At 35.5% G+C, this 25282-nt stretch overlaps 1 protein-coding gene across 3 annotated transcripts in view; it reads right to left on the bottom strand.

The window, feature by feature from the left end:
- Positions 1-20102, bottom strand: part of GRIA2 (glutamate ionotropic receptor AMPA type subunit 2) — a 91742-nt gene extending 71640 nt beyond the window's left edge. For all 3 annotated transcript variants that reach the window (XM_070948410.1, XM_070948411.1, XM_070948408.1), the window contains exon 1: positions 20000-20102. In XM_070948410.1, coding sequence (XP_070804511.1) covers positions 20000-20087 — 88 coding nt within the window. In that variant the 5' untranslated portion in view covers positions 20088-20102. The remainder of the gene's footprint in view (positions 1-19999) is intronic.
- Positions 20103-25282: the final 5180 nt, after the last annotated feature.

Genomic DNA, 25282 nt, shown 5'->3' on the forward strand with positions numbered 1-25282 from the left:
CACAAAAACACATGTGCTCTTTCCAGACATAACAATACAAAGAAGAAAAATGGATATGGAGACTGAGCAAGAAGAAAGTGAAATTACACTTGAAAGAGAGAAAAATGAGGGGAATTAAACTGAATGGAGAAAATAAAAAGTGAAGGGCCAATTCAATGCTACCAGACCTGGGCAGAAAAAACAGGATGACCAGCAAATGGCAGCAATAACAGTTTTCCACATCTCTACTAATACATGCATACACTAAATGTGATGCTGCTAATTGTCCCCCTCATATTTCTAAATCAGTAACAGAGTTGGAAGGGACCTTGGAGGTCATCTAGTCCAACCCCCTGCTCGCACAAGCGACCTGTACTAGGGATTCGAACTGCCGAACTGCCGATCTTTCTGATCGACAAGCTCAGTGCCTTAGCCACTTGAGCCACCTAGTCAGAGTATTTCACTAAGTACTGCAAGGCTTTTCCCCAGGAAAGCATGCATAGGATTGCAGCCAAAATAACCACAAACTGACTCTTCGTTTCTTCTTTTTTAACTATGTATACATGGCCTCATGTGGTCATGAGGTCTGCCCTTCTTATTCCATAAAATATTTTATATATTGTAATAGTTTTCTGACAATTGACAATGTGATTTTTTCTTTTATATCATATATTTGAATTACCATTTCTCATCCAAAACCAGAATCTGCAGTACATTTTACATCACCCCGCTTTACATTTGCCAGTCTCTGTTTCAACAGAATGGATCATTCTGAATGTAGGGTCACCAAATCTGAATGGCAAAGATCAGATGGCCATTAGATATTAAAGTTTTCATTTTCTCGTTCTTTTTATTGCATTGGATGATAATCCAAATTAATCCGGCCCACAAATGATAATTCCAGTGAGTGTCTAAAGTGATATAAAAAACAGCCAATTATGCAGCTGAAGTTTTCAAGCCTTAAACTGAGAATTACAGCTTAATCTGCTATGAGAGCCAACTCACTCTCAACCTTTGACCAAGCACATTTTTTTTAGCCAATAAAGACTATATTTGATGATTCAACTAGAGGACTGTGTTTTTTAAGGAAGGCATATGGTCCTTTATCTAAGCAGTTCAGCACTATTCTAGAGCTCCCCAAAAAAGAGAAACTTCTGCTTAGTCCATTAAAGAAGCAACTATGGAGTTTACTTTATGTCTCATGCTGGGTTCCTCAAATCCTCCAACTTGTTTGGAGCCATACACAGATTCAATTATATTGGTAAATATTTCTAAATAATTATCTATGATCAAGTTTCTATAATAATTGAATTATTCATATAGTATTATGCTTTATAGGATAATGGATGCTACTGGACCTGGACTTTTCACCAGAACCTTATCCATGCATACCACAAAATGCTGTAACCTGCTGTAGAAAATTGGAAGGAAGAAAAAGAAAAGTGTGTGTAGTTATACAAGATCTAAGCTTGTCTACTCAAAAGTAGAAAAGTGCCTAGCATAGACTAACTCTACAAATTGGGGCCAATCAGTGCAAGCTTGCCAAGACACAGGATAGATGTTTATTTATTTAAGAACTCTTTTGATTGCGGTATACTTCATTACTAACTCTCTGTGACAGCCCAACCATACATACTCCATATCTTGCTTCAAGCAAAAGAAGAGAATATGACTCTGTTTGGCATGTTTATTCTTTTATACTTTTTTTCCCTGTAATCTGCCCAGAGACATTTATTCTGAGATGGGCGGCCCTATGAATTTGACAAACAAACAAGTATCTTTGGAAATCTTAACTGTCCCATGAATTTAGCAACATAAATTATCTTGCCCTTGAATCTGAGTTGCCAGTAAGAATTTTGTACAAATGCAAATCTGTATTCCTAAAAAGTCTATGGCTTAGTCTGATGAGTTCACTACTATTTCTAATTGTCAGCCTTTAATTCTTTCCATTTGATTTGAGTACCATTAGCCAAGACATGCAACTTTGAACATCACTGTTGAACACAAACAATTCAAGATAACTAAATAAGGTTTCACCTTTACAGTTCTAGCTTATGTTTCAATTCTTCACTTTGGGAAAATAAAGAACACTTAAATATTCCTATATAAGCAAAATACTCTTGTCCATCCTAAAAAAAAAGCTCATTAAAAGGTCACAAAAATTGGCCAGTCACTTGTGACTTTCATTATATTATATTGTTTTCTATATTTTCTCTGGAATCATGCTTTGCTTGGTTGCATTTTAATCATTTTGTCCTGCTCAGTCTTTTTTGAGTATACACTTTAGCATACCATACAATTGCCCATTCTCAGTTTATGGGATAACTAGGAACTTTTAACCAGATTATTCTATTCAACATTTACAAGATCCCACTGGAAGGTGGAATTCAGAATTAAAGACTGGAGGTCTGCAAATATTTTTCTTTTATCTCATTCCAAAGGAGCTGTAAAAAAGAACAAAGCAATCCAGGTTTCTCAATGAATTTCATATGTAATAACAAACAATGAGTGGATAAAAGAGGCTAAGAAATATAAAAGATAACTAATATAAAAAAACCTGATAAAGGAATAGATCTATGGCTTGTTCTGGTTGGGCTGTATTCTTTCTGAACTTCCATTGTGTGCATCTGTTTCAACATAAATGACAATTCTCCCTCCTGGAGAATTTAGATCTGATTATTATTATTATTATTATTATTATTATTATTATTATTATTATCATCATCATTATCATTATTATTCATGTCTTTAGTAATGAGTGTATCTTTTGATATGGATATAAACATGAAGCTGCCCTTAAAGGGTGAAGAACTGCAGGTACTAAAAATGTGATTGCTAGGCTGCTTTCTGAAGTTTAGTATTTGAATCATATCACACTGATTCTTTTTCGGCTTTATTTCCACACCAATTTGAGATGGTTATTATCTATAAAACTCTAAATAGATTGGGACCAGAATATTTGAAGGACTTTTCTCTAGATTTATTAGCAAAGCTTAAACATGGGGAGGCAGATTAGAAACGTTACTTCAGACCAAAAAGCTAATGAGAATTATACCAGATGCCATACGAAACATTTGAAACTAAATCACAGAACATGTTAATACTTAAGTAGAAATATATAAGCGAGCAACTCATTAGAACAGTGCTTCTCAATCTGAGGAACTTCAGGTTCAGTGTTGACTTCAAACTCCCAGAATTCTCCAGCCAGTGTGTTGCTGAGATTGAGAATATCAAGAACAATATTAGAGAAAATTAGAGAAAAAAATAGAGAAAAACAAAATTCTGAACAGCATTATTGCTGTTTTTCTCAGAATCTTTTAGAACAGTTGGTATTATATAGTTAAATAATATTTGTAGTATGAAGTATAGCCTTACATGCCCCATTTTCAGAAATTTACAGCTTTTATAAGCTTGAGAAAGAAACAGCTGGTGAAGGGACAAATTGTAATTGGGAGCATTGCATGTTAATGGCAGATTTAAAGAATCCAAATATATGTAGTTAAATGCCAGGACAGTATATGTGAAGCAATATTTTAAATAGTTTCAGAACAGAATGTGTTTATTCCTTGCATGTTTGTTGCTTCCAAGGTTAAAAGGTAAAGTTCCCCTCGCACTTATGTGCTAGTCGTTCCCGACTCTAGGGGGCAGTGCTCATCTCCGTTTCAAAGCTGAAGAGCCAGAACTGTCCGAAGACGTCTCCATGGTCATGTGGCCGGCATGACTAAATGCCAAAGGCGCATGGAATGCTGTTACCAAAGGTGGTTCCTATTTTTCTACTTGCATTTTTTATGTGCTTTCGAACTGCTAGGTTGGCAGAAGCTGGGACAAGTAACAGGAACTCACGCCATTATGCGGTACTAGGGATTTGAACTGCTGAACTGCCGACCTTTTGATCGACAAGCTCAGCGTCTTAGCCACTGAGCCACTGCTTACATATTTTATTACATATGTAATAAAATGTATTGTGATTCAGTGTCACAAGTTAACTTTATGTTGAACAATAGGATACATGCCTAAGATAATTATTCACAAAAGAATAAACTTCCTTGAAAGTAGATAAAAATATTTTTGGAATATACAATATCAGTAATATATTGTAATATGTATGTATTGTATGTATGTATGTATGTATGTATGTATGTATGTATGTATATATGTATTTTTTACTTATTTATATTTGAAATGCATGTGAGCATGACACTGAATTAACTATGGATTCAAACAGCAGCATTTCTGTCTTACTGACAGAACATGGATTGAATTTGGCAACATGTGGATTCAAAAAACTCTAATCGTTGCTATTTTTATTGCAAAAAGAATGTAAAAATACCCAGGAGACGGGACTATGTATTATTCATTATGCCTCATTTAAAATATCTTTGTATAATAATCAATGTGGATTTATTGATGAAATAACATCATATAGCAATAGCACTTAGACTTATATACCGCTTTTTTTTTTAAAATTTGATTTATATGCCGCCCTTCTCCGAAGACTCAGGGCGGCTTACAATGTGCTCAGCAATAGCCTTCATCCTTTTGTATATTTATACAAAGTCAGCTTATTGCCCCCACAACTGGGTCCTCAATTTACCTACCTTAGAAAGGATGGAAGGCTGAGTCAACCTTGAGCCTTGGCGAGATTCGAACCCTGCAGTAATTGCAGGCAGCTGGTCTTAATAACCAGCTTAATAACAGGGTGCCTTAAACCCCTGTACTACCAAGGCTATAAAGCTTCATAGTGCTTTATAGCATCTCTATGTGGTTTATAGCTTATTGCCCCCAACAATCTGGGTATTCATTTTACTGACCTCGGAAAGATGGAAACCTAAGTCAACCTTGAGCTGGTCAAAATCAAACTGCTGGCAGTTGGCAGAATTAGCCTGCAATACTGCATTCTAACTACAGCGCCACCATAGCTCTTATATGAATACATTTTGTTTTTTCTTCTTACATTGGCAAAATATTATGCAAAGTCATTGTACTCCATATCTTCTTAACTACCATCAGCACTAAATTGGCAAAAACAAAGTTAGCATGTCTGAGAACTAAAGCCTATAGGAGTTTTTATTCTTGAAATTAGAGTAAAAGCTGAAAGTGAAAGAGTAAAAGCTACTCTTTTACCTGGTATCTACAATCATGCTCTTGTCAAACAACACAAATTATTCTCATCAGGTATTTTCTGATGGGCCTATTTATCTTATTAATGTTGGGAATAGTCAAATCTTGGGTCAAATCATAACTGCTTTGAAAACAGCCTTTCATCTTTCAAATAACTATTACATTTCCATGTGTGCATATATTCAATGAAAACAACATTCAGTTGACTTCACAACATTTATTTTATTGGTCTTCTATTCTTATTAATTAATAAGTGAATTAATAAACAAATAGAAGAAAACTTCGTTAAAAACAATGGAGATAATAAACATGATTCCTCTTGGAATCACGTTTCTAGAAGATCTTGATTACTGAATGTGTTATTAATCAAACCTAATATTTGGGATTTGCAGACTAGCAGATATTCTCAGGAGAAGGTTCAGGAAGTATTTACCCTGAAGTTTGTATGGTGGATTTGTTTGTATGCCGGCAATGGAACTAGTAACATTCCTGCCCCTCAATCTCTCTAGTGGTAACTCAGAAAGCCAGGATAATTTGGCTAAAATTAGAAGGGTTCACAAGGGGATTTGTGCATTATATTCCCTTCCACTCTTAAAGTTGAAAGACCAGCCAGTAATTTCTGCTTCTAACATAGCCATTTTATAGCATTCATGACATTTGGAAATGTGATTATTTCTTCTTATGGAATTCGCTTGCCAGAACATCAGAGTGCGAAAAGGCAGCATTAGAATATGCTTGCCTGAATACCATATATTGAATTAAACTTGGTCAGAAGCATTCAGGCTCATATTTCACCTTTCCTGTAAGCATGAAAAAAATGTGTTCTTCTTGACATGTGCAATGCTTCAAATTGAATGTCAAAAAGGTTCTTTGGAGTACATGTCAGAACAACTGTAGATTTTTTTTTCAAATTGAATCATCCTAAAACATAATCCTGGAGACATACACTTAAGCATGTTGAAAGCAAAAGAGATTAGAAGCTACGTAAGTATTATATGTTCCAGGAGCACATCAAAATAACAAGGGCAGATAAAAGTACTTTTTGAAGGAAATTTCAGTTAGCACTCATGAGCTAGTAAAATAATCTGTTATTTTCATCACAAATATAGCAACTGCTAACAAGCTGTCTGATTGGTGCAATCTACACATTTTTAATATCTCAGATGCTACATTCAAATTTGCTTACAAAAAAGCTATTCCTGATTATACTAAGCATTCTCCTGAAAGAAACCTATTCACATCAATGCCATTTTAATACAATTCAATAAAGCAAATACCTAATGAGTGACAATAAAATAACATAATTGTCAAGTATTATCTGAGACATCTCTCATGGTGATGGACATTGTATATTCAGCACATGCTTGCATTTTAAGAAAACAAAGTGTAAGATATGTGAATTGGCAATTAACACTTAATAATTCCTTTTTCCAAGCAGAAAACATTCCTATTTCACATTTTTACCTCCCTTATAGAATATGGTATATTTTCCAACTTGATGCAGTCCAAATATTTTTGTCCCAGTGGCATGCCATTAGAACTGCCCAGAGTGGTTTGGGATATGGGTTGCATATAAATTTTAAAAAATTACTATGGTTAGCCACAGAGTCAGACAGATGTTTAGATTGGATTTGGCATTTTTGTTCACTGATAGTGTTGCTCCCAAGGACCTAGGGTAGGCAGATATTCCTTAATAATATTAAAAGTATCATCGCAGCCTTTTGCAATTCACTGATGGTGATTTCACCAATGCCATGGTGTTCAAGTAGTGCTCCACATGTTTTGGAATTGCATCCAAGGTGCCTATTACTATTGATACTTTGCTTTCTTTTACCACAGTTTTTCTATTTCTATTTGCAGGTAGTTGTATTTTGTTATCTTCTCCAGTTCTTTTTCTTCTTTCTCCAGGTACTGCTACATTCACTATTTTATTTGGCTTTCTTGTCAACAATTGTTAACTCTGGGATGTTGCATGGCAGATGCTTGTCTGTTTGAATTCTAAACTCTCAGACGACTTCATTTTCTATAACTTGTTTTGTGGTAACTTGCTTATTGACAAGTGGTATTTCCAAGGCACAACTGTTATTACTTTGTCATGCTGTTGTTTGTAGCCAATCGCTGTGATCTTCTGGAAACAGCTAGCAATGTGGTCCACTGTTTTTTCAACATCTTTGCAGAGGTGACATTTATTGCCTGTTGCTATCTTCTCAATTGTAGTTCTGTATGTATTTATTCTGAACGTTGATCTTGTGCAACCAGAATCAGCGCCTCTGTCTATTTCTTCAATTTTCCTGCTCCTAGCTATTGCCAGGTCTTGTGGTTATCTGCTTTGCTTGCTATTTTTTAATGTACTGGCCATGCACTATTTACTTTGCCTAGCCACGTCTCTTATCTATTTTTCATTTGGTCTATCTTATAAGCCAGTTTAGTATCTTTGGTATTCAGTAAATCTTCATGATGTACTAGCTTCAGTGCATCTTCTTCACTCTCCTGCAGATATTCTTCCAATACCTTTTGCATCTTCAGTTTTCTGGTGTACTTCCCAGACTCATGTATTTTCTTTGGTAAATAATGTCTGTCAACATTATTGTGTGGATGAAGGGTATGATTCATTCTCATTATTTTTCTGATCTTTCTAACCAGGGCTTCTACTTCAGCTTGAGTCCTCTCCACCATTACAGCTGCATAATTAATGACTGAAACTATTTTTCCCCTATTGATAATAAAGGTGACACATTTGTCGATTCCAAACTCCATTGTAATATCTTGGTTGTATAAACAACCAAGTTGTATAAGCAACAATTCTATTTCAGATGGTATACAGCTTCAAATTGTCCACATGAAAGAGATGTGATAGTTGGCAGATGTTTTTGATGTTTGATAGCCATGACCTGAACTTTTCTGTATTTTTGACAGAGGGATCTGTGCAAACACAAACAGTAGTGGTGATAGTGAATCTCCTTAGAAGATTTCTGTCTTGATATTAACTTCTCCCAATCTATCACCATTGACCAACAACCATGTCTTCCATTGTGCCATCAATTTTTGTACAAAATTTCTGTTGTTTCTAGTGACTCCTTCTAGTGACTTATTTCTGGCTCTTATCCAATCACAGCAGGGAATCAAATGCCTTCTTCAACCCACTCTACATTCAAGCTAGTTTTGCTTGCTTGTTCATTAGATTTATTTGCTGTCCATTTTGCCTTAAGATAACTCTGTATGTTCTTTTTAATTTTTAATTTTTCAAAATCATCATCAATTAAGGGCTGATATTTGTTTCTCTCCTGTTTGGGCAGTTTCCCTTCTGGTCGGAGGGTGGGCGAACTTTGTTTACTACTAGATGCTGTCGGACTGCATCAGTAAGCAATTTAAAACTTGTTCATAATCAGGTAATTGGCCTGTAGTTGCTTGGTGCTGCTTTCTTTTTCAAAGCTGAAAAGACATTTTTAAAAATGTCTTTTCAGCTGATTTAAATGTCCAAACCAATTCCAATTGAATGGTAGGAAAAACCTCATAAAAGTAAGAGCAGTTTAGCAATTATTACAGGAGCTGGCTGGTTGCTAGTTCCTTCCTCTTTGCAGGAATGTGTTTGGCTGCCATGCTTGGTTTGACGGCAATTCCTGTCCTGAAGAGGGGGTTAGACTCTTTCAACTTCATGATTCTAATTCTATTAGTTTCTAATTCTAATTCTAATTCTATTATTAAGATTATTAATCTTAATAATAAAAATGATACGAATTTGTCATGCAAGTATCATTTCCAATTAGTTTAAACCTTACTGTACACTGAAAATACAGCCACAAATCACCTTTAAAAATATCTTTTTCTTTAACAGTATTTCTAAGATTCTGTTATGTTGTTTCCTTTGCATCCATGAAGGAAGAAGTGAAACACATTCAAGACCATGATTGCTGGGATTTATTCCATGTAAATATGTGTGTTGATGAAATGAAACAGAATAAATTAAATAAATGATCATTTCTTAATGGCAAAACAAAGCAGAATACACAGAAATGTGTTTTTAAAATATCTAGAATTGATGGCATCCTTTAAAAGATCAATTAGCAGCAAAATGCAAAGCTTCACTTAGGAATACACTTTTATTGATATTATAAGGTTTACTTATATCTTAATAAAATATTATCACTTGCTAAAAAGCTCAGGAAATGGTTTTACTGATATTTTTGTAGTACTTGAAAAACATTTGGATACATCATGGCACATTTACAAATAACTTTGTTAGCACTACTTGACACAGCATTCTTAGCTTACAGCATCAAGGGAAATGCAAGATCTTATTAAACCAAGCATGCAAGTGAAATTTGATCAGCTATTAAAATGAAACATAAGTGACCATCACTTAAAAATATAATTTAATTGTATTTTTAATTACATGTATATGTATTGAATCCAAAGATATATAGTAGCCTAACTAATGAGAATTAATTCAGTGAATATAACAAAGATTTATTTGGAACTTAGTCCTATTACACATTTTGACTAGGTTGTCACCAATATAGTTAAATTTATTTGCTATGGAAAAATGAATTTTAAATAGTTTCTAAGTGAAGAAGCCTAACTGTTTCTTTTATTATAAATCATTTGATATATTATAATATAACACTGAAAGTCAAAGAAATATGAGAAATGAAACACTGGAGAATGTACAGTATTTTGCTATTTGCAGAAAACCATTGAAAAAGTTGTGTTTATCAACTAAGAATATTGACTACGTCATATTTTGCTCTGATTATAGAAGATAATAAAATAAGGTGGGCTTCTCATATGCATCAAAGTCACTGTCTCATAAGCGATCAAAGCACTTTTTATCCAATACTCACCGTGAATCACACACTCAATGCCTGTTCACGCCACAAGCATCTGGATACATCATCGCTGCATTTTTTCTTTTTATTAATTATGACATGCATGTTGCTTTTTCAAACAAAAATAATGTTTTTAAGCATGGAAGAAGAAAGTGAACTAAAAAAGACTAGACTGAATGTGTGGTTATGCATATAATGAGCTTTACATAGCATTATGGGAGTAGAACTTTAGGACTTGATACCAGTATTTTCCTATACAACTCCCATGATTAATTTTTGCAATGGCAGGAAAATAGCATTCAAAATGGGTACTTTAATTTTACAAACTACTATAGCCCATAAATTAGGAAATAGAATTGTATCTGAGTAACAAATCTTATCAAAAGGCATAAGCTTTCACAAGATGCAGCCCACTTAGTTATCTCCATGGAGTGGCTAAGCTAAAGCATTTAAAAGCATTTAAATTTGGATGGCGGGAATGGAGAAAGGGTAGACAGAGTGGCTATGAAGATATAGTTAAATATGATTATATGTGAGATATATACAAATATCATAACTTTTGCAATATGTTGAAAAAACCTACTGTATTTGTTGAGGCCTTCTGCAATAGTTTGAAAGCTTTGCATGTAAGTTTAGCAATCACTAGCAAAATTGCGCTGGTAAAGATTCTTTTTTTCCAGAATGATTCCTCTATGTCAGTGATAGCTAACCTTTTCCGATCTGAGTGCCCAAAGCGCGTGTGTGCACATGTGAAGCGCATGCACCCAAACCCCCAAAATGTGATGTATGCACGCCTCCCCAGCATGCACATGCATGGCAGAGACCTGAAGACCAGCTGGCCAGTGGCAGCGTGTGCACATGCGCAGCAGAGCTGAACTGGGGCGATGGCTCGCGTGCCCACCTGTGGCACGCTTGCCATAGGTTCACCATCATGGCTCTATGAGATCAGTAGAAATATTTTAACCTATGAAGTGGAAATTATTTTATCCTTTCTTTGATTCTTGATCTTAATCTTGAGACCATTATAATGCGATGACATTGTACTGTAAGGTACCAGAGTCACTTGATAGTAGGATGGATGGCATATAAATTTAATAAATAAATAAAATTATTTTTTTCTGGGGAGAAAGATATTGCTGGCAGGTGATAGCATATATCACAATAGAAGAAGAATGTGTGATATATTATGTTTCTCATTGAGCTGGAAATACTGACAGTTATAGTCTTGTCACATTTCTGTGGAAGCACTAGATGAGAAGCGCTAGATGCTTCAGATGATGACAATGGTGGTAAGGAGGGTGATGATTTATATACTGCCAGTTTATATAAATGCTCATGGTGGTTACAATATGTCTCATAAAATACGTAATTTAGTAGTCTCTTCCAGAACATAACTATATTGTTTTCAATATAGTACTTAAAATATTATTTAAAATCTTAACATTGGCTTATAATAAATACAGATATTTTCAGATAATCATCATATTTCAAACAGCTTAATGGCAAGTGGAGTTCTGAGTTGCAATTCTTAAACATACAGTATATCTAAATCATAGAATTCTGTTCATGTTTATATAGTGCATTTCTTTAAAGAGTCATTCTTAGTTGCATTATGCCTGAAGTTACTTTAAAAGGTATTGCAAATGTCTCCTTATAAAACAGAATAATTTGTGAAACAAAAAGCAAATATAGTACATTTAATACTTGAATAGCTTTGTTTTTTCTCAAGATCCATACTGTTACAGTATTCCTCCAAGAACTTTTGCTTTAATAAAAATAATATATAGCCAACTGATGAAAAGGGATGAAAATTTGTCCAATATCTCTACTGTGGTCCTTTCTGCAGAAAAAAAAAGAAGTTCTCATCAAAGAAAAATATACTCCTGGTGCAATTGTATAAAATACTATTAGATTGTAATCCTATAGTTCTTGGTATATCGCTTCCTGAACCGTATAATTACAGTATTTAGTTTCCAGTCTCTTTTGTCTGAGACTTTGAACCCTGAAGTGAAAATATAACACCAGATCATCTATACCACTTTCTTGACAATTTCCAGGGTTGGGTATTTTCAAGGATAGTAAATTCCATCCTTGGAAAGCCTCAGAGAAGGTAGGGAAGATGCCGAGTAGTCTAGGGGAAGCTGAGTATCTAAACTCTCTTAATCCCCCTCTTTATTTCATACCCTGATGTGCCCCAGGAGTAAAGTTACAGTGTCCTTGGAATGGTGTTTCTTTAAAACAATAGTTAAACATTTAGAATAGTTGAATAAGAGAGATACAAACATTTTTCTCCCTTTATGTCTGCCCCAATGGACACCAGACTTCCCTGCAGGACACACTGACCTCTTTACTTGCATAAAAGTAGCAAAGGAATCAAGCATGGAAGGCTGCAAATAGCTGCTCTTGCCAGCCCAATGCACTCTGGAGGCTTAGTGTGAATGAAGCTGATAATACAGCTTCCATTTGCAATCGACTGCATCAGAAATAGTTGTATGTGAATTCTGGGAACAATAACCCCACAAATTTGAAATGCATCAGAAGGGGAAAGTTTGCTACACATGCTTGCTTGGGAATGGTTTCCACTTAATTCACAATGGAGATGTATGTATGCAGTTACACCGTAATAGTCTGAAAGAACATATTCTGTAATGTCTTGGGAAAAGAAAATGAAGGTAGTAATATCGCTGTTTGTTTGTGGTAATTTCTGAAAAGTGTTCTCTGTGCTCTCTACTCTCCCAATTTTTTCTAATGTAGAAATCTAGAAAAGGTCCACAGAGTCAGAATTTAGATTTAAGGTTTAAGGTTTAAGGTTTATTTGGATTTATAATTTAGCTAAGTACGTAGCAAAGTGGCCCCTTATTAATATTTTGATTCCAATGTATTTAGGACTTTAATAGTATAAGCAAGTTCAACAAGTCTGCAGAATTCTCAGAAGGTGTTTGCAAGGAGTAGGCTGAGGCCAGGAGGAAGCAAAAGTGATTTAGGAAGTTCCAGTAAAAGACAATCTGCTTTTATTTATTTTTTCTCAGAATGTCACATGGAACAATAGTTCCTGAGGGACTCTGGAGATAGAAATTTGAATTCTGGAAGGCCACATTGCACAGACGTGGCACATATAATTCATAAATAATGTCAAGCAAAATTGAATATATTTCAAAACATTCTGTTCCCTTAAAATTATACCTGCCTTTCTGGTCACAGAAAGCATGGGAAACATTCACAAGAAGACAAGTCTGGTGACTGATTTCTTGACATCATTTGAATACTGTTATTTACGTTTTTAATACACTTTTAGGACAAGTCTTAAAATATATCATCAACCATATTTCAGGTATATTCTCTCTCTCTCTCTCTCTCTCTCTTTTCCAGACATGTACATACAAGATTTTTTTGGGTGGTGGTGGTGGATTTGCATCTCTCCATCTGTTTCTATTCCTGAGCATAAGTGAGTGGGTGAACTATTGATGCAGCCTTTCTGTTGCTAGGTCCATACTGCCATCTGGTGGACATCTTGCCAGCTCTTACAAAAGATTTCTATCACAATCCCCTGCCTGTATCTTTTTAAGTAAAGCCCACTAAGTTAAGTGGATCTGTCTAATATTGATGTCTTTTATAAAAGGTAGCATTTAATATATTTGTCAACTGTGGTATCAGATCAAATAAATTTTTATTACAATAAAAGACTAAAATAAATTACACTATCTTGTCCTTAATTAAATCTTTAATAATGCATACTTTTACATAATCACATCAAATTATTTACTTTTCTCTTGTATCATTCGCTTCTTAATATGTAATAATGATATTTATAAAATGTAAGTTTGTCAACTATCAGATCACTATTGTCTCACATTTACTTTTTTATTATCATTATTTTAAGTGTGTCCTTTAATTCTTTTGGCAATTTTAACTTTATTAGCATGCAAAACATGAATTAAAGCAAGCTTTCATGTACATTGGAATAAATGACTACCAAAATTTATATCAAATAATTATGCACTAATACTTCCTGGCTTTCTTTTGTAGAACATTTATTAACATCTATTACCATTTCTCACCTGATATCTGTTGGATTACTCCAACAACTCAAGTACTCCACTACTCAAAAAACATGTAAAATACAAAGAACAATAGCAATTGGAAATCAATCTACTTTAGTTCACCAGGTGAAGATAACCAATATATTCATAGCTTCAAGTCTTCTCTTCTTTCTTCTTGCTGTATTCCACATAATTTTGCTTTTTCTTCCTTAATCTTTGGTCACATTCAGAAGGAGGACAATTGTAAATTATTACCACCACTATTCCTGCCAATAAATATTAGATTGAAAAAATCTTATATTCTCCCTTAGAGTATTCTAAAGGACCATGTGCATATTAAGATTATCTGTGGAAAATTGTAGCCTTCCTTTAAGGTTTATACAATCCACAGAAAAATATGTGCTATTTTGACTTCTATATATACTGGTTTTATTTGATGATTTTACTTACTCATTTTTTTATTTTTATTTTTTTTAATTTTGATTTATATGCCGCCCTTCTCCGAAGACTCAGGGCGGCTTACAATGTGCTCAATGTGTTTTCTGTTGCATTAATTTGGGCTATGAAAGGATACTACTAGCATAAGTTACTCAGTTATGAGTAATTTTAGAGTATGAGTAACTTTAGACAACAGTTGTGGTTCACTTTGTCATATGTATTATTTCATACCTATTAATAACAAACTGCTACATATTTGAGACTGTTGCATATGAGAGCCAAAAATGAAATCTACATTTTATCTGATGCTTTTCAATAATGGCACTGCCAGTTAAAACTGTCATGTAAGCAAGTTTTGCATGATTCAGGGATTCATCTTCATCAATAGAAAATTAACTGGACACAGTGGTTAAGATGCCACTTCTCAGATTTGACTTGGCAAATTTTTGAGAGTGATTTAGTAGTTGAAATCCCTTCTTGTGTGGTATAGGATATAGTTGTGTGGAAAGTTCCAGTGGGCACCAATTAAGTACAGTGCCGTGCAAATGTAACAACCCCCCCAAAGCTGTCAACAATTTTTTCTTTGTGGTTACCTTGTTCATAACATTTAAGCTATACCAGAAAGAATCTAAGGAAGGTGTAATTGTAATTATCTATTTATTTTCTTTTAAAGAAATAGGTAGACAATGGAAAACTGTTACATGCATTTATCTTCTACACCATCTTGTTCAAGTGATTAGTATCTGCATTGCTCTTATTTTAGTCAATATGCTACAGTGAATACCTAAAAATATTTTTTCATTCCTCTGCTGTCACACTGAGATTTAAAAATTATAGTGAAGAGGCTGAGAATAAATTAACAGTCAAGAATGTTACTTTGTCTGAAGTTTACCTCAGTTACAGAGATTATCTATCTTAGCCAAATGTTTTTACAAGGCTGAAGGAAATCATTAATTCATATTCATTCATTTATATACAATTTATTTTTTAAAAAAATCAATATTACTATACTAATATTATAATATATTTATAACATATCCTGTCATATGCATATTAGTATCTTAGGAAGTACCTATACAATAAAAAGCTGGTTTTTATAAAGAGAGGTTTTACAATGGTCTTCGGCAAGATATTAAAAGATAAATAAGCCATTCGACCCTGTGATGTCAAAATATTATATACTTCAATTTGTATTTCCTAACCCAATCCAACTGTCCTGATCACTGACTAATATTACTTATATTATGAAGATTCCAGACAGTTATAAGTTAACTACATTTCAAATGTTAAAGGAATATGAAGTACAAGCCAACAAATGAGAAACCTGTTAAGAATGAAGGAACAAATTCATAATCTCAGCCCAAACTGAAGATAGCAATCCATGCAATATGCTTTAGTTTAAGCAAGTACATCTGCACATTTTTTCCTATTGCATTTGAAAGACAGTGATGGTAGAGGATGAAATCATATATTGGGGACGGAATGATTTTTCTTACAATGCTTCAACTGAATCATATGCAAGCCTGTATGTCACTCCAAATGTCCCAACATAAGCATTATTTGCCAATATATTTTGGGCATGAGTTTTATGTTACTATGTAGATTTATATCTTATAACAAGCTAATAGGGGTAGTAGGAAGGAAACTCTCATTCAAATGAATCTGCACACATTATTTGATATACCTGAAAGGAAGATCTTTGGGTAAATTCTGCCCACCAAGAGGTTAGGGAAGTGGGAATTTGGTGCCAGGCCTCTTTGGTGGCTACCATTACCCTGTATCAACTTCTTTCTGAGGCCTGGTTAGACCCCATCTTGGGCCTCTTTAAACTCTTCTAAAAGCAACTCCTCCCCTGAGCACTCAAGGCTTAATGTTGATGGCTGTGGTGTATTTTTTTCTTACAAAGTATGAATTGTTGAGCATATTATAAAAGTTCTATTGATTTTTTTTTAACATGTTATTGATTTTTTTTAGTGTGAAGCATCCCAAGTTTTTTTTAAAGCATGGGATAATATACAAATGATAATAATAATTTTTTCAGGCTGAACTTATTTTATTTATTAGATTTATAGCTGCCCATTTCATACTTGTGGTTCTTATGTTAATTTACCATTTATCTAATGTTTTCTCTTCCTTCTCTCTCATTCACCTTTTCCTCCCCTTTCTTCATTATCAAACTTCAATTCTTTGCATCTATATGACATGAAATGTCTTTTTCTTTTGTCTTTTTCTGATTCTTCAGATCAGTCATACTAAAAATGGTAACTTTTAAATAAATACATTTCTGTATAAAACTGATTATATAGTTAAATCTGTATATCTGATTATATAGTTAAATGTTTTATTTCTAATATTTTACCAAACTTAGACATTCATTAGAGATTTATCATCTCCCTATAAAATATACTATTATGGTTTAATTGTGACTTTCTTATTTATGTTAAGTGTATAGTAATGTCTTATTTATTAATAAATGAGTTAATTTGTATTCAGTTGTAATGCTGGTTCATTATAATCTTAATTTCAAAGTATTATGGCAGGTTAATTTCATTTGGATTGTTTTTTTCACTCTCTAACTAGTTGTATTTTGTTTCTTTAAAAGTCTTGTGTTTATTTTTATTTTAAAACTTTTATATTTCTCCATTTCCTGATTTTTAAAAGTATATACTTAATCATCCCTGGGGAACCCAGTGGATTTATTGATTCTTTTGATCTTGTCTATATCACATTTCTAAAAAGAAGTGGTAAGGACAATTCCTTCCTAGAAATCTTTTTTCTGCCCTAAAAAGAGAGATAAATAGATGAAGAAAATGTATTCTGCATATACCCAGAAGCCTTTGGGTTAAGTGCTATGCTTTTGAGGGCTATGCTTTTGAATTGAAGATAGATTTGTGACTTGAATCCTACCTGTAATAATGAGGTTTTGCAATTAATCACAAAAATACAGGGCTGACTGAATAAGTTTCCTTTAATAAGTCTACCAAAAAATTGAAATAGCCCTGGATACATGACCAACAATGAGAATAATTTTCCTTTTGTCCAAAGGTTTTTCTAGAAGACTTCTCTCCTTCTCCCTTGGTCTCTCGCCTCTCTCATAAAGAATTCAGCGAAACCTTTAACATTATCAGTTTTGAAATGTTGCGAAATTTCAGTGATATTATACTATTTAATAATTAATACAAGGGATGAAAATTGGTATTGCCTACACACGCCTACTCCACAATAAAATAGGTTTAAGATGAAGTCGGGGATGTTTCTGCTATGACAGCTATTACATTCAATATGTTAATTTTCATTGCAGACAGCTGCATTTAAGTATAATCTCTAACCCATGAATATATAGAATATGCTTTTCCATCCACAGGGCAGATCATGGTTTAGTTAGCATTTCAGAGTTAATTCATGTGAGGAATTAGCTCTCTCAGAAGGTAACAAAATGACAAAGTACATTTCTAATAATTCTACCTAGCACTTATTTTTCTACACAGGCCATCATGTGGAGAGTCAGTCCAGCCACCATTCTCTAACTATATGAATTTTAAGGTGGGCCATACAAATGTGGGCTTTGTATTCATTCAATTCCAGCCCCAAATTAGTCTGTAGATCAGGAATCAACACTTTCTTGACCATTGTACTCCACTGTATATTGTAATAAGTTTAACAATGTCCAATTCAGTAATGAACATCTTAAGAGATACTGTTAACAATGAAGTATAATAAAGGACACATTTCTGTAGGTAAATAATTAAGTGGAAAGAAAATGAAATAATGACAATGGTTGTTAGTTTGGTAGTAGCAGCCACAATAATTTGTTGTTCTATCATCTATCCCCTAAATAAACGTGTTTTTCAATTAAGGTATGGATAAAAAAACCTGAAAGCTAACAACAACATCATCATCATCATAAACCCAAGCAATTTCAGGTTCGCTTTGGCTCAGTATTATTTTTGTTATATGATCTTTCAATATCTACACCATTTCCTTTGCTGAAACCTCCTGGAAATGTATTTATTTATTAATTAGCTATATATACCACCTTTCCTTCTCTAGCTCATGGTGGCATAAACAGCACTCTTCCCTACCATTTTTTATTCACAACAAGTCTGCAAGGTATACTGGAATAAAAGGGAGTGCCTATCTTAGTTATCCAGTGACCTTCTGTGGAAGCCAATGGATTTGAACCAACCTTGTACAAGAAGAATATCAAATTAAGGCCAAGCAGGAGGAGGAAGATTGTGTCATATGTTTATTCTGGATATGCTAAAGATTCATTGAAGATATGCCAAGCAAGACTGCTATTCCAGTTATCCTCATTCTAGCAACATTACTGTATGGGAAGAGACATTTCTACCCGGAATTCAGAGCCTTAGTGCCTTCTATTCATTTCTTTCCTTCCCAAATCAAGAGAGAGCTCCTTAAAGTGATGTGATTTATTGAGAAAGAGATAGGGGCAGTATAATTCTAAAATGGTAAAATTGCAAAAAGGAAAATGGCTGATCAGTATTTCTGCAGCTATTGCTTTTCAGAGCAATAATCCAGCTGCAGCTTTTGGTTGCTTCCTCTAGCACTCTCTTTCCATGTATCTTTTTCCAAACCAAGCAAGATGTCAAAGGTTTGAAAGAGGCATAGGAATAATTGTGTCTTTTAGCATACATTCTACATGGAATCTTGCTCCTGATACAGCCATCTCAAGGGATATAAGTGATCCTCTGCCATGTGCAACCAGCCAGCCATCAATACAGGATCCAGAAGGAATAGCTCACAATCACTCTCATTTTATGTACTTCAGCTTATGCCATATATGTCATTCACATATATGAATACACACACACACACACACACACACACACACACACACACACACACACACACACACACACATATATATATATATATATATATATATATATATATATATATATATATATATATATATATATTCTCAACATCTACTTCTCTACTGTATTATACAGAACCAACAGCCAAGCATTTCGCCTGCTAAAGAAAGGTTGAGAGATGAGAATACAGCTTTATCCTTTTCTGTAGAAGGATAACATGAATTATCATATATGAAGGTAAAAATATGTAATTTTCAGATTTAAAATTTCTATACATTCTGCAATAGAAAACAATAAAAACCCAACCCCAAATAGTCCATTGTTGCAAGAGAAAAAGAGAAGAATTAATTTCAAGAAGCAAATACACCAACATAAGTGGGGGGAATTTTAGAAACAAATAGAGAAAATCACACACCCCTCTCAGACCTCTGATATTGAGAAGGGTGGGGTCCTGAAGCCAATTTATACAAAACAAAAAGAGAACCTGTACTCTGCTTGCAAAACTGCCAGCATAAGCTGTACAATCCAGTTTGAAAGGTGAGGGGTGGGGGATGGAGGGATCACAGTGAGAGGTAATCATAGCAGGATGGATATTTCATATTTTAAGCTCCTCACCCCTCCACCAAGTTTTCCTAAGATTATTTTGGGAGAGATAAATACCAAAATCATTATCCTCATTCTTTGCATTATTCACAATGGCAGTTACTACCCCAATCTAGGAAACACAGTGATTCACAAGGAGAGATTGATTACTCACATGCATTGGTGACAGCAAAACTGTTGGCCACCTCCAGATTGTCAATGTGCGGTGACAGTCGGAATTCTGAAGTGGAAAACTGAACCATTCCTACACGAAATGCACTGTATTCCTGATCTGCTCCTCTGGGGAAGAGCCCTCCTGTTGGATGACAGACAAACATAAAAACAGAACAAGAGACAGAAAGAGGGAGAGAGAGAGAGAGGACATCAGTGCTGCAGGCTGAGCTGTAGGAGTATCAGCTCTGCTTGGGGAAATAGCTTTGGAACTTGCCTCAGATTAGAATGGCCTCCAATCTCACTGATGTTAAGGACAATCTGTCCCAACCTACAGTAGTAGTCTTATCTTGCTGCTTTTCAGCAACTGCAAACCCTGATTAAGTTTGGTGGACAGGCTGAGGGTGGGGGTGGTGGCGGTGGCTACTCTGAATATCCTTCATCAGTTTAGGATATGCATCCTTCACTGATCCAGACCCCTTCTGATTTTTTTTTAAATCCATTCAGGAGATCTAATTTCATGATTTCAGGGGGAAACATTGTCTGTACAACTGGTTAGCAAAGGGGATTCTCTTTTAAAAGCCATTTGTGGAAATAAACTGTTTTTTTAATGGGAAAAAAGTACAGCTGGGAAGCAGTCATTTGAATTGCGAAATAGGCTATTGGAAACTGGTCTCTAAAGAAGGCACTCTCAGCATCCATTTCCTTCAGCAGAGAAGCACAATTTAAGTTTACATGCTGTGAATTGGGGTTCAATCAAATCTTCTTTAGAGGAAGAAAAAAAACCCGCAGATTTTGGGAGATGAAGACAAAAGGTTTGCTCTGAAGAGGACACTCACCTATTTGTATGCCGTTTGAGTAGACCTCCCAGATGAATCCCCAAACCAAAAGAGCCAGGAAAAGAGAAATCTGCCGTTTTTTTTTGCATTGCCATGAAAAGTAGAGCATCCACCAAGCCAGAAATATTCCTCTGCTGCTGCTGCTGCTGCCTCCTCCTCCTCCTCCTCGTCTTCCTGTTCCACTACTACCGCCTCCTTCTTCCCTGACCGTTTCTCGCTCAGCAAATTAGATCCTCTGCATATTGAGCAAGCAGCCGAAGGACTGGAGCTGGAGAGGATCTCCCAGCAGAAGCAAAAGGATCTGGGTGCCGGGGAGGGGGGAGCTTTGGCCCGCTGCTGCAGTGCTCTTGGGGCTTGCCCAAAGAAGAAAGAGGCAGCTTGAATGCAGTTTTTCAATGCTGCTGTTGTGGTCCCGACGCTTCGGTACATCCAGCTCCTTCGTAAGCTATCACACACATTCACCCCTCTCTGTCACACACACACACACACACACTCACGCGCGCACACACCACACATGCACACACACGCACGCACTCCCGGAGTCCGGGTAAGGCAAAGCAAAGGAAAGAAGCAGGCGTGCGCGTGCCCGCCGCGAACGCGCCTCCGCCCCCTCTTTGCTCGCCCCGCGCAGGCCTCGAAGCGGGGAGGGTGGTTTCTTCTGCCGCACGGCTCTCCTTGTTGAGGGGTTTGCCGTTTTCAGCACCGGGGACAGCGCCAATGAAGCCTCTGTTCGCAACCAACCCACTCCTCAGCCCGCCCCCTTATGCTGCAGTAAAGCACCCCCTCTCATGGCAATTGTGGTTAGTTTGTCTCCCTCCCTCTCCATCTTATTACGATAAGTATAGCCTTTTGGTCTAAGAAAACATGATGTGCGTTGCACAAGATGCAACTTAGAAATTGCCTGGCTTTCAAAGCTCCTTCTTCCCCTCCATCATCCCCTACTCCAGTGATTCAAGGAGTATCTTGGAGGAGGAGGAGTTTGCTGCTTGCTTTGTACATGCTAATTTTTAAAAATCATATGTGCTGGTGCTGAAGGAAACAGTTTTGAGGAGAAATGGAAAGGAGAAGCTCCCACTACTGTTTTCTGCTTTCCTGAAATTCTGACTAATGTGTGCCACTCTCTGAAGTGGCACACACCCACATATACAAATAGGAGATGCAGTTAAATATGGTTCTAAACAAGCTAACTGCCAGATTTTTGGGGTCTGCATTAAAGTTAATGAAAATGCTGATAGGTTCACAAAGCATGTCACCACTTTGGATTGCATATATAAGAAATTAATTCTTTATATTGAAAGTAATAGGAGACATTACCAATTGCTATTTATATGTCAAAAAGTTCATCAAAGGCCACAATAGAAAAAAAGGTTATGTTCCAGGCCAGAATTAGTTATCAGAACAATAATTTAGAGCACTTATTCTTAAAGAGGAGTTAATTACGCCTAACGGCATAATTTGAGCCCATCCTGGAGGTAATGGAGCAATTTGTAATTGCTTGTTTGTGAATTGAGAATCCACTTTGGAACTGTTCTGCTTGTGCGAAACAAAACCTATTTTTTCGGTGGGGGGGTTAATTTTATTTACTAATAAATTGGGTTATGACATTATTTGGGACCAGAGAAAAAGGTAATTGGGTCAAACAGTGTAAGCAGCTCTGTTTTAGAGCAAGGAGAAGAACACCTTTAACAGTAGCAATGTAATTTTATTGTGTTTGAATTTTAGGGCAAATCCACAAACTCTATACTATTCCTGTTAAAAAGACTTTTATATTTTATTCCTAAATACCAAATAAGATATCTCTGTGTACCAATTTATTATGGTCCCTATGGCTTCTGAACAATGATGATGGAGCTTATCCTTTGTTTTCCTTGTCTTACAACATTTAGCTTCACTTTCCATTTTTAAAAATTTAAAATATAAGAGCTTCAACTTTTTGTTTTTCCTAATGTATTTGAATTTGCTTCACCTCCTAATGTGACTTTTTGTTTCAGATTTTAATGCGGATTGGCAAGAATATCTACCAGTTATTTTCAAATAACAAGAAGAAGAAGAGGAGAAGGAGGAAGAGGAGGAGGAGGAGGAGGAGGAGGAGGAGGAGGAGGAGGAGGAGGAGGAGGAGGAGGAGGAGGAGGAGGAGGAGGAGGAGGAGGAAAAAGAAAAGAAGAAGGAGAAGGAGAAGGAGAAGGAGAAGGAGAAGAAGTAGTGATTGAAAGAGTTACAGTACAGACATTTAACCCAGCAATATTCCCACCTTCCCTTAAGGCTATCGAGAAAGTCCCTTGTGATGGAGGGGGCCTCAATGAGCCATAACCTTATCTCTTTTACAATCTACTAGAACAAATGAGCCTCACAAGCAGTTTACACTAAACTGTTTTTATTTACATAAAATAAAACAAGGTCTATTCAAAAAAAATATTAGATGTCATTCTCTTTCTTAAGTGTCCTGTCAGCTCTCTGGTGCAATCGCTCTATGCGATTGGAGTTTGGGCTTTTCTTCCTTAGAAGGAAGAGGCTTTAGTGACTTCAGCTCTGCCTCTGATCCTGAAGAGAAGAGAATGTCTGCTGGAAAGCATCTCCTTTTATACTGTCACAATGGCAGTTAGGGGAGGGCATAGAAAAGCCTGGGAGATTCAAAGTCAGGAGCTGCTCTCTGATTGGCTTATTTAATTGTCTAAGTCAAAGGCCATTAATAGGCACAGCAACTGTGAGGGAATTTTTCTCTCACATCCCTAATGGCTGTTCTTATGCTCAGTGCAGCCATCACAGTTATGAGCAAACTGTCCAAAGTGCACTCATGTTATCTATGTGCAAGCAAGCTTCAATTTCAAAAAGCAAAAAAAAAAAACCATAAGCTTAAACTGCCTCCAGTTTGCAAGAAGCTTGATCATGTTTTTTGTCTGTCCCTGACCACCAAATGGAAAGACCCCCCTCAAACATTGGATGATGGGTGGGCTATGACAACTTGATAGTTTGGTATATTTTTCTTTGTCATATTTGCGCATTTTCAAAGTCAATTTGTTCAATACTTTTACTGAATAACCTTGTGTCTCTTATTTTGAAAATACTTTTTCAAGATTTTATCTCTCTAAATGTGTTTCAGATTCTGGTAATGAAAAAGAAAATTCTCCTTTTCCTTGGAGGTTATATATCTGAACCATGAAACTCAAAACAGATTTTAGTTCTAAGTGCTAATGAATCTTCATCAGAATTAAAGTTTTTTTTTCAATTAGCTAAAATAATAATTTAACTAGTGGCATATCAGTCCTGAAAATTTATATTTGTGAGAATATCAGCTCTTGTGAGAATAATACTTTATAGATAACAAACAGTCTCGGTGTAAGTAAAACAGTCCAAGGTCATAAACAGTAATATCAGTCCAGTAAGTATCTTCCCTTACCAAAGCAAACAGGCTTTAGTAACTTTTGGTATACAGTACCATATAATAGACTCAGTAAGCAACAGGATACAATCAGGTATCAATCCGGAAGAAGCAGGAAGAACCAGGAAGAAGGAACGCTTCTCTGTGCTGCTTATTTATGCACTGTAGCCTAATTACAGGGTTCAGCAAACCCTGATTACATGGCTCAGTTGTTTCTTAAAGAAACAGATATTGCCTGACCAACAAGTTAGGAGTACGCTGCAAGCTGAACCTAACATTCTCCCCATTGGGCAGGACAATATACACTATAGATACAGAAATAAAAATACACATCCAAATTATACATTGTACAGTGGTATCAGTCACATTTCAGATTCTTAATCCAAATCTTTCACAACAATTGGTGTGTTTAATGGCACCTTGCGCTTTGGTAAAATTATCGGCAATATTGTCCTCTGATACGCAATATTCCAATGTAATCATGTTATCCTTAACACATTGCCGAACATTCAGATAACGTATATCAGTGTATTTAGTCCTTGTCTTTACAGCAAGATTCGTTGCCGTTTTAATGGCTGCCTGGTTATCCTCATAAACCGTAATAGGATAGTCCATTTTGAATCCAATATCTTCCATCAACTGTTTATAATAAATCAGTTCAGTACATGTAAGTGATAGACAAGAAAACTCCGCTTCCATGGTAGACAAACTTATGTGTTTCTGGCGAATTGATTTCCATCCAATCAGGCAGTTATCCAACATGATTGCTATTCCAGATGTAGATTTTCTGGCAAAACTGGCATCAGCATATGCCTTTAATATCATATTGGCATTTGGTTCTAAATACATAGCAAAATGCAATGTTCTTTTAAGATACCTAAGAACACGTTTAGCAGCCTGCCAATGCCTATCAGTAGGCTCTGAACTATATTGTGCTAGTTGATTAACACTAAAAGCTATATCAGGCCGTGTCCAGTTGCTCAAATACGACAAACTGCCTATTAATGATTGATACAGTTCTTTACTGAACTGTGGACTCTGCAAACTATCCTGTTGGAATTCTTGTGCC

This window comes from Pituophis catenifer, unplaced genomic scaffold (assembly GCF_029215685.1).
Source record: "Pituophis catenifer annectens isolate HBS135680 unplaced genomic scaffold, rPitCat1.0.hap2 SCAF_8, whole genome shotgun sequence".
Lineage (NCBI taxonomy): Eukaryota > Metazoa > Chordata > Lepidosauria > Squamata > Colubridae > Pituophis > Pituophis catenifer.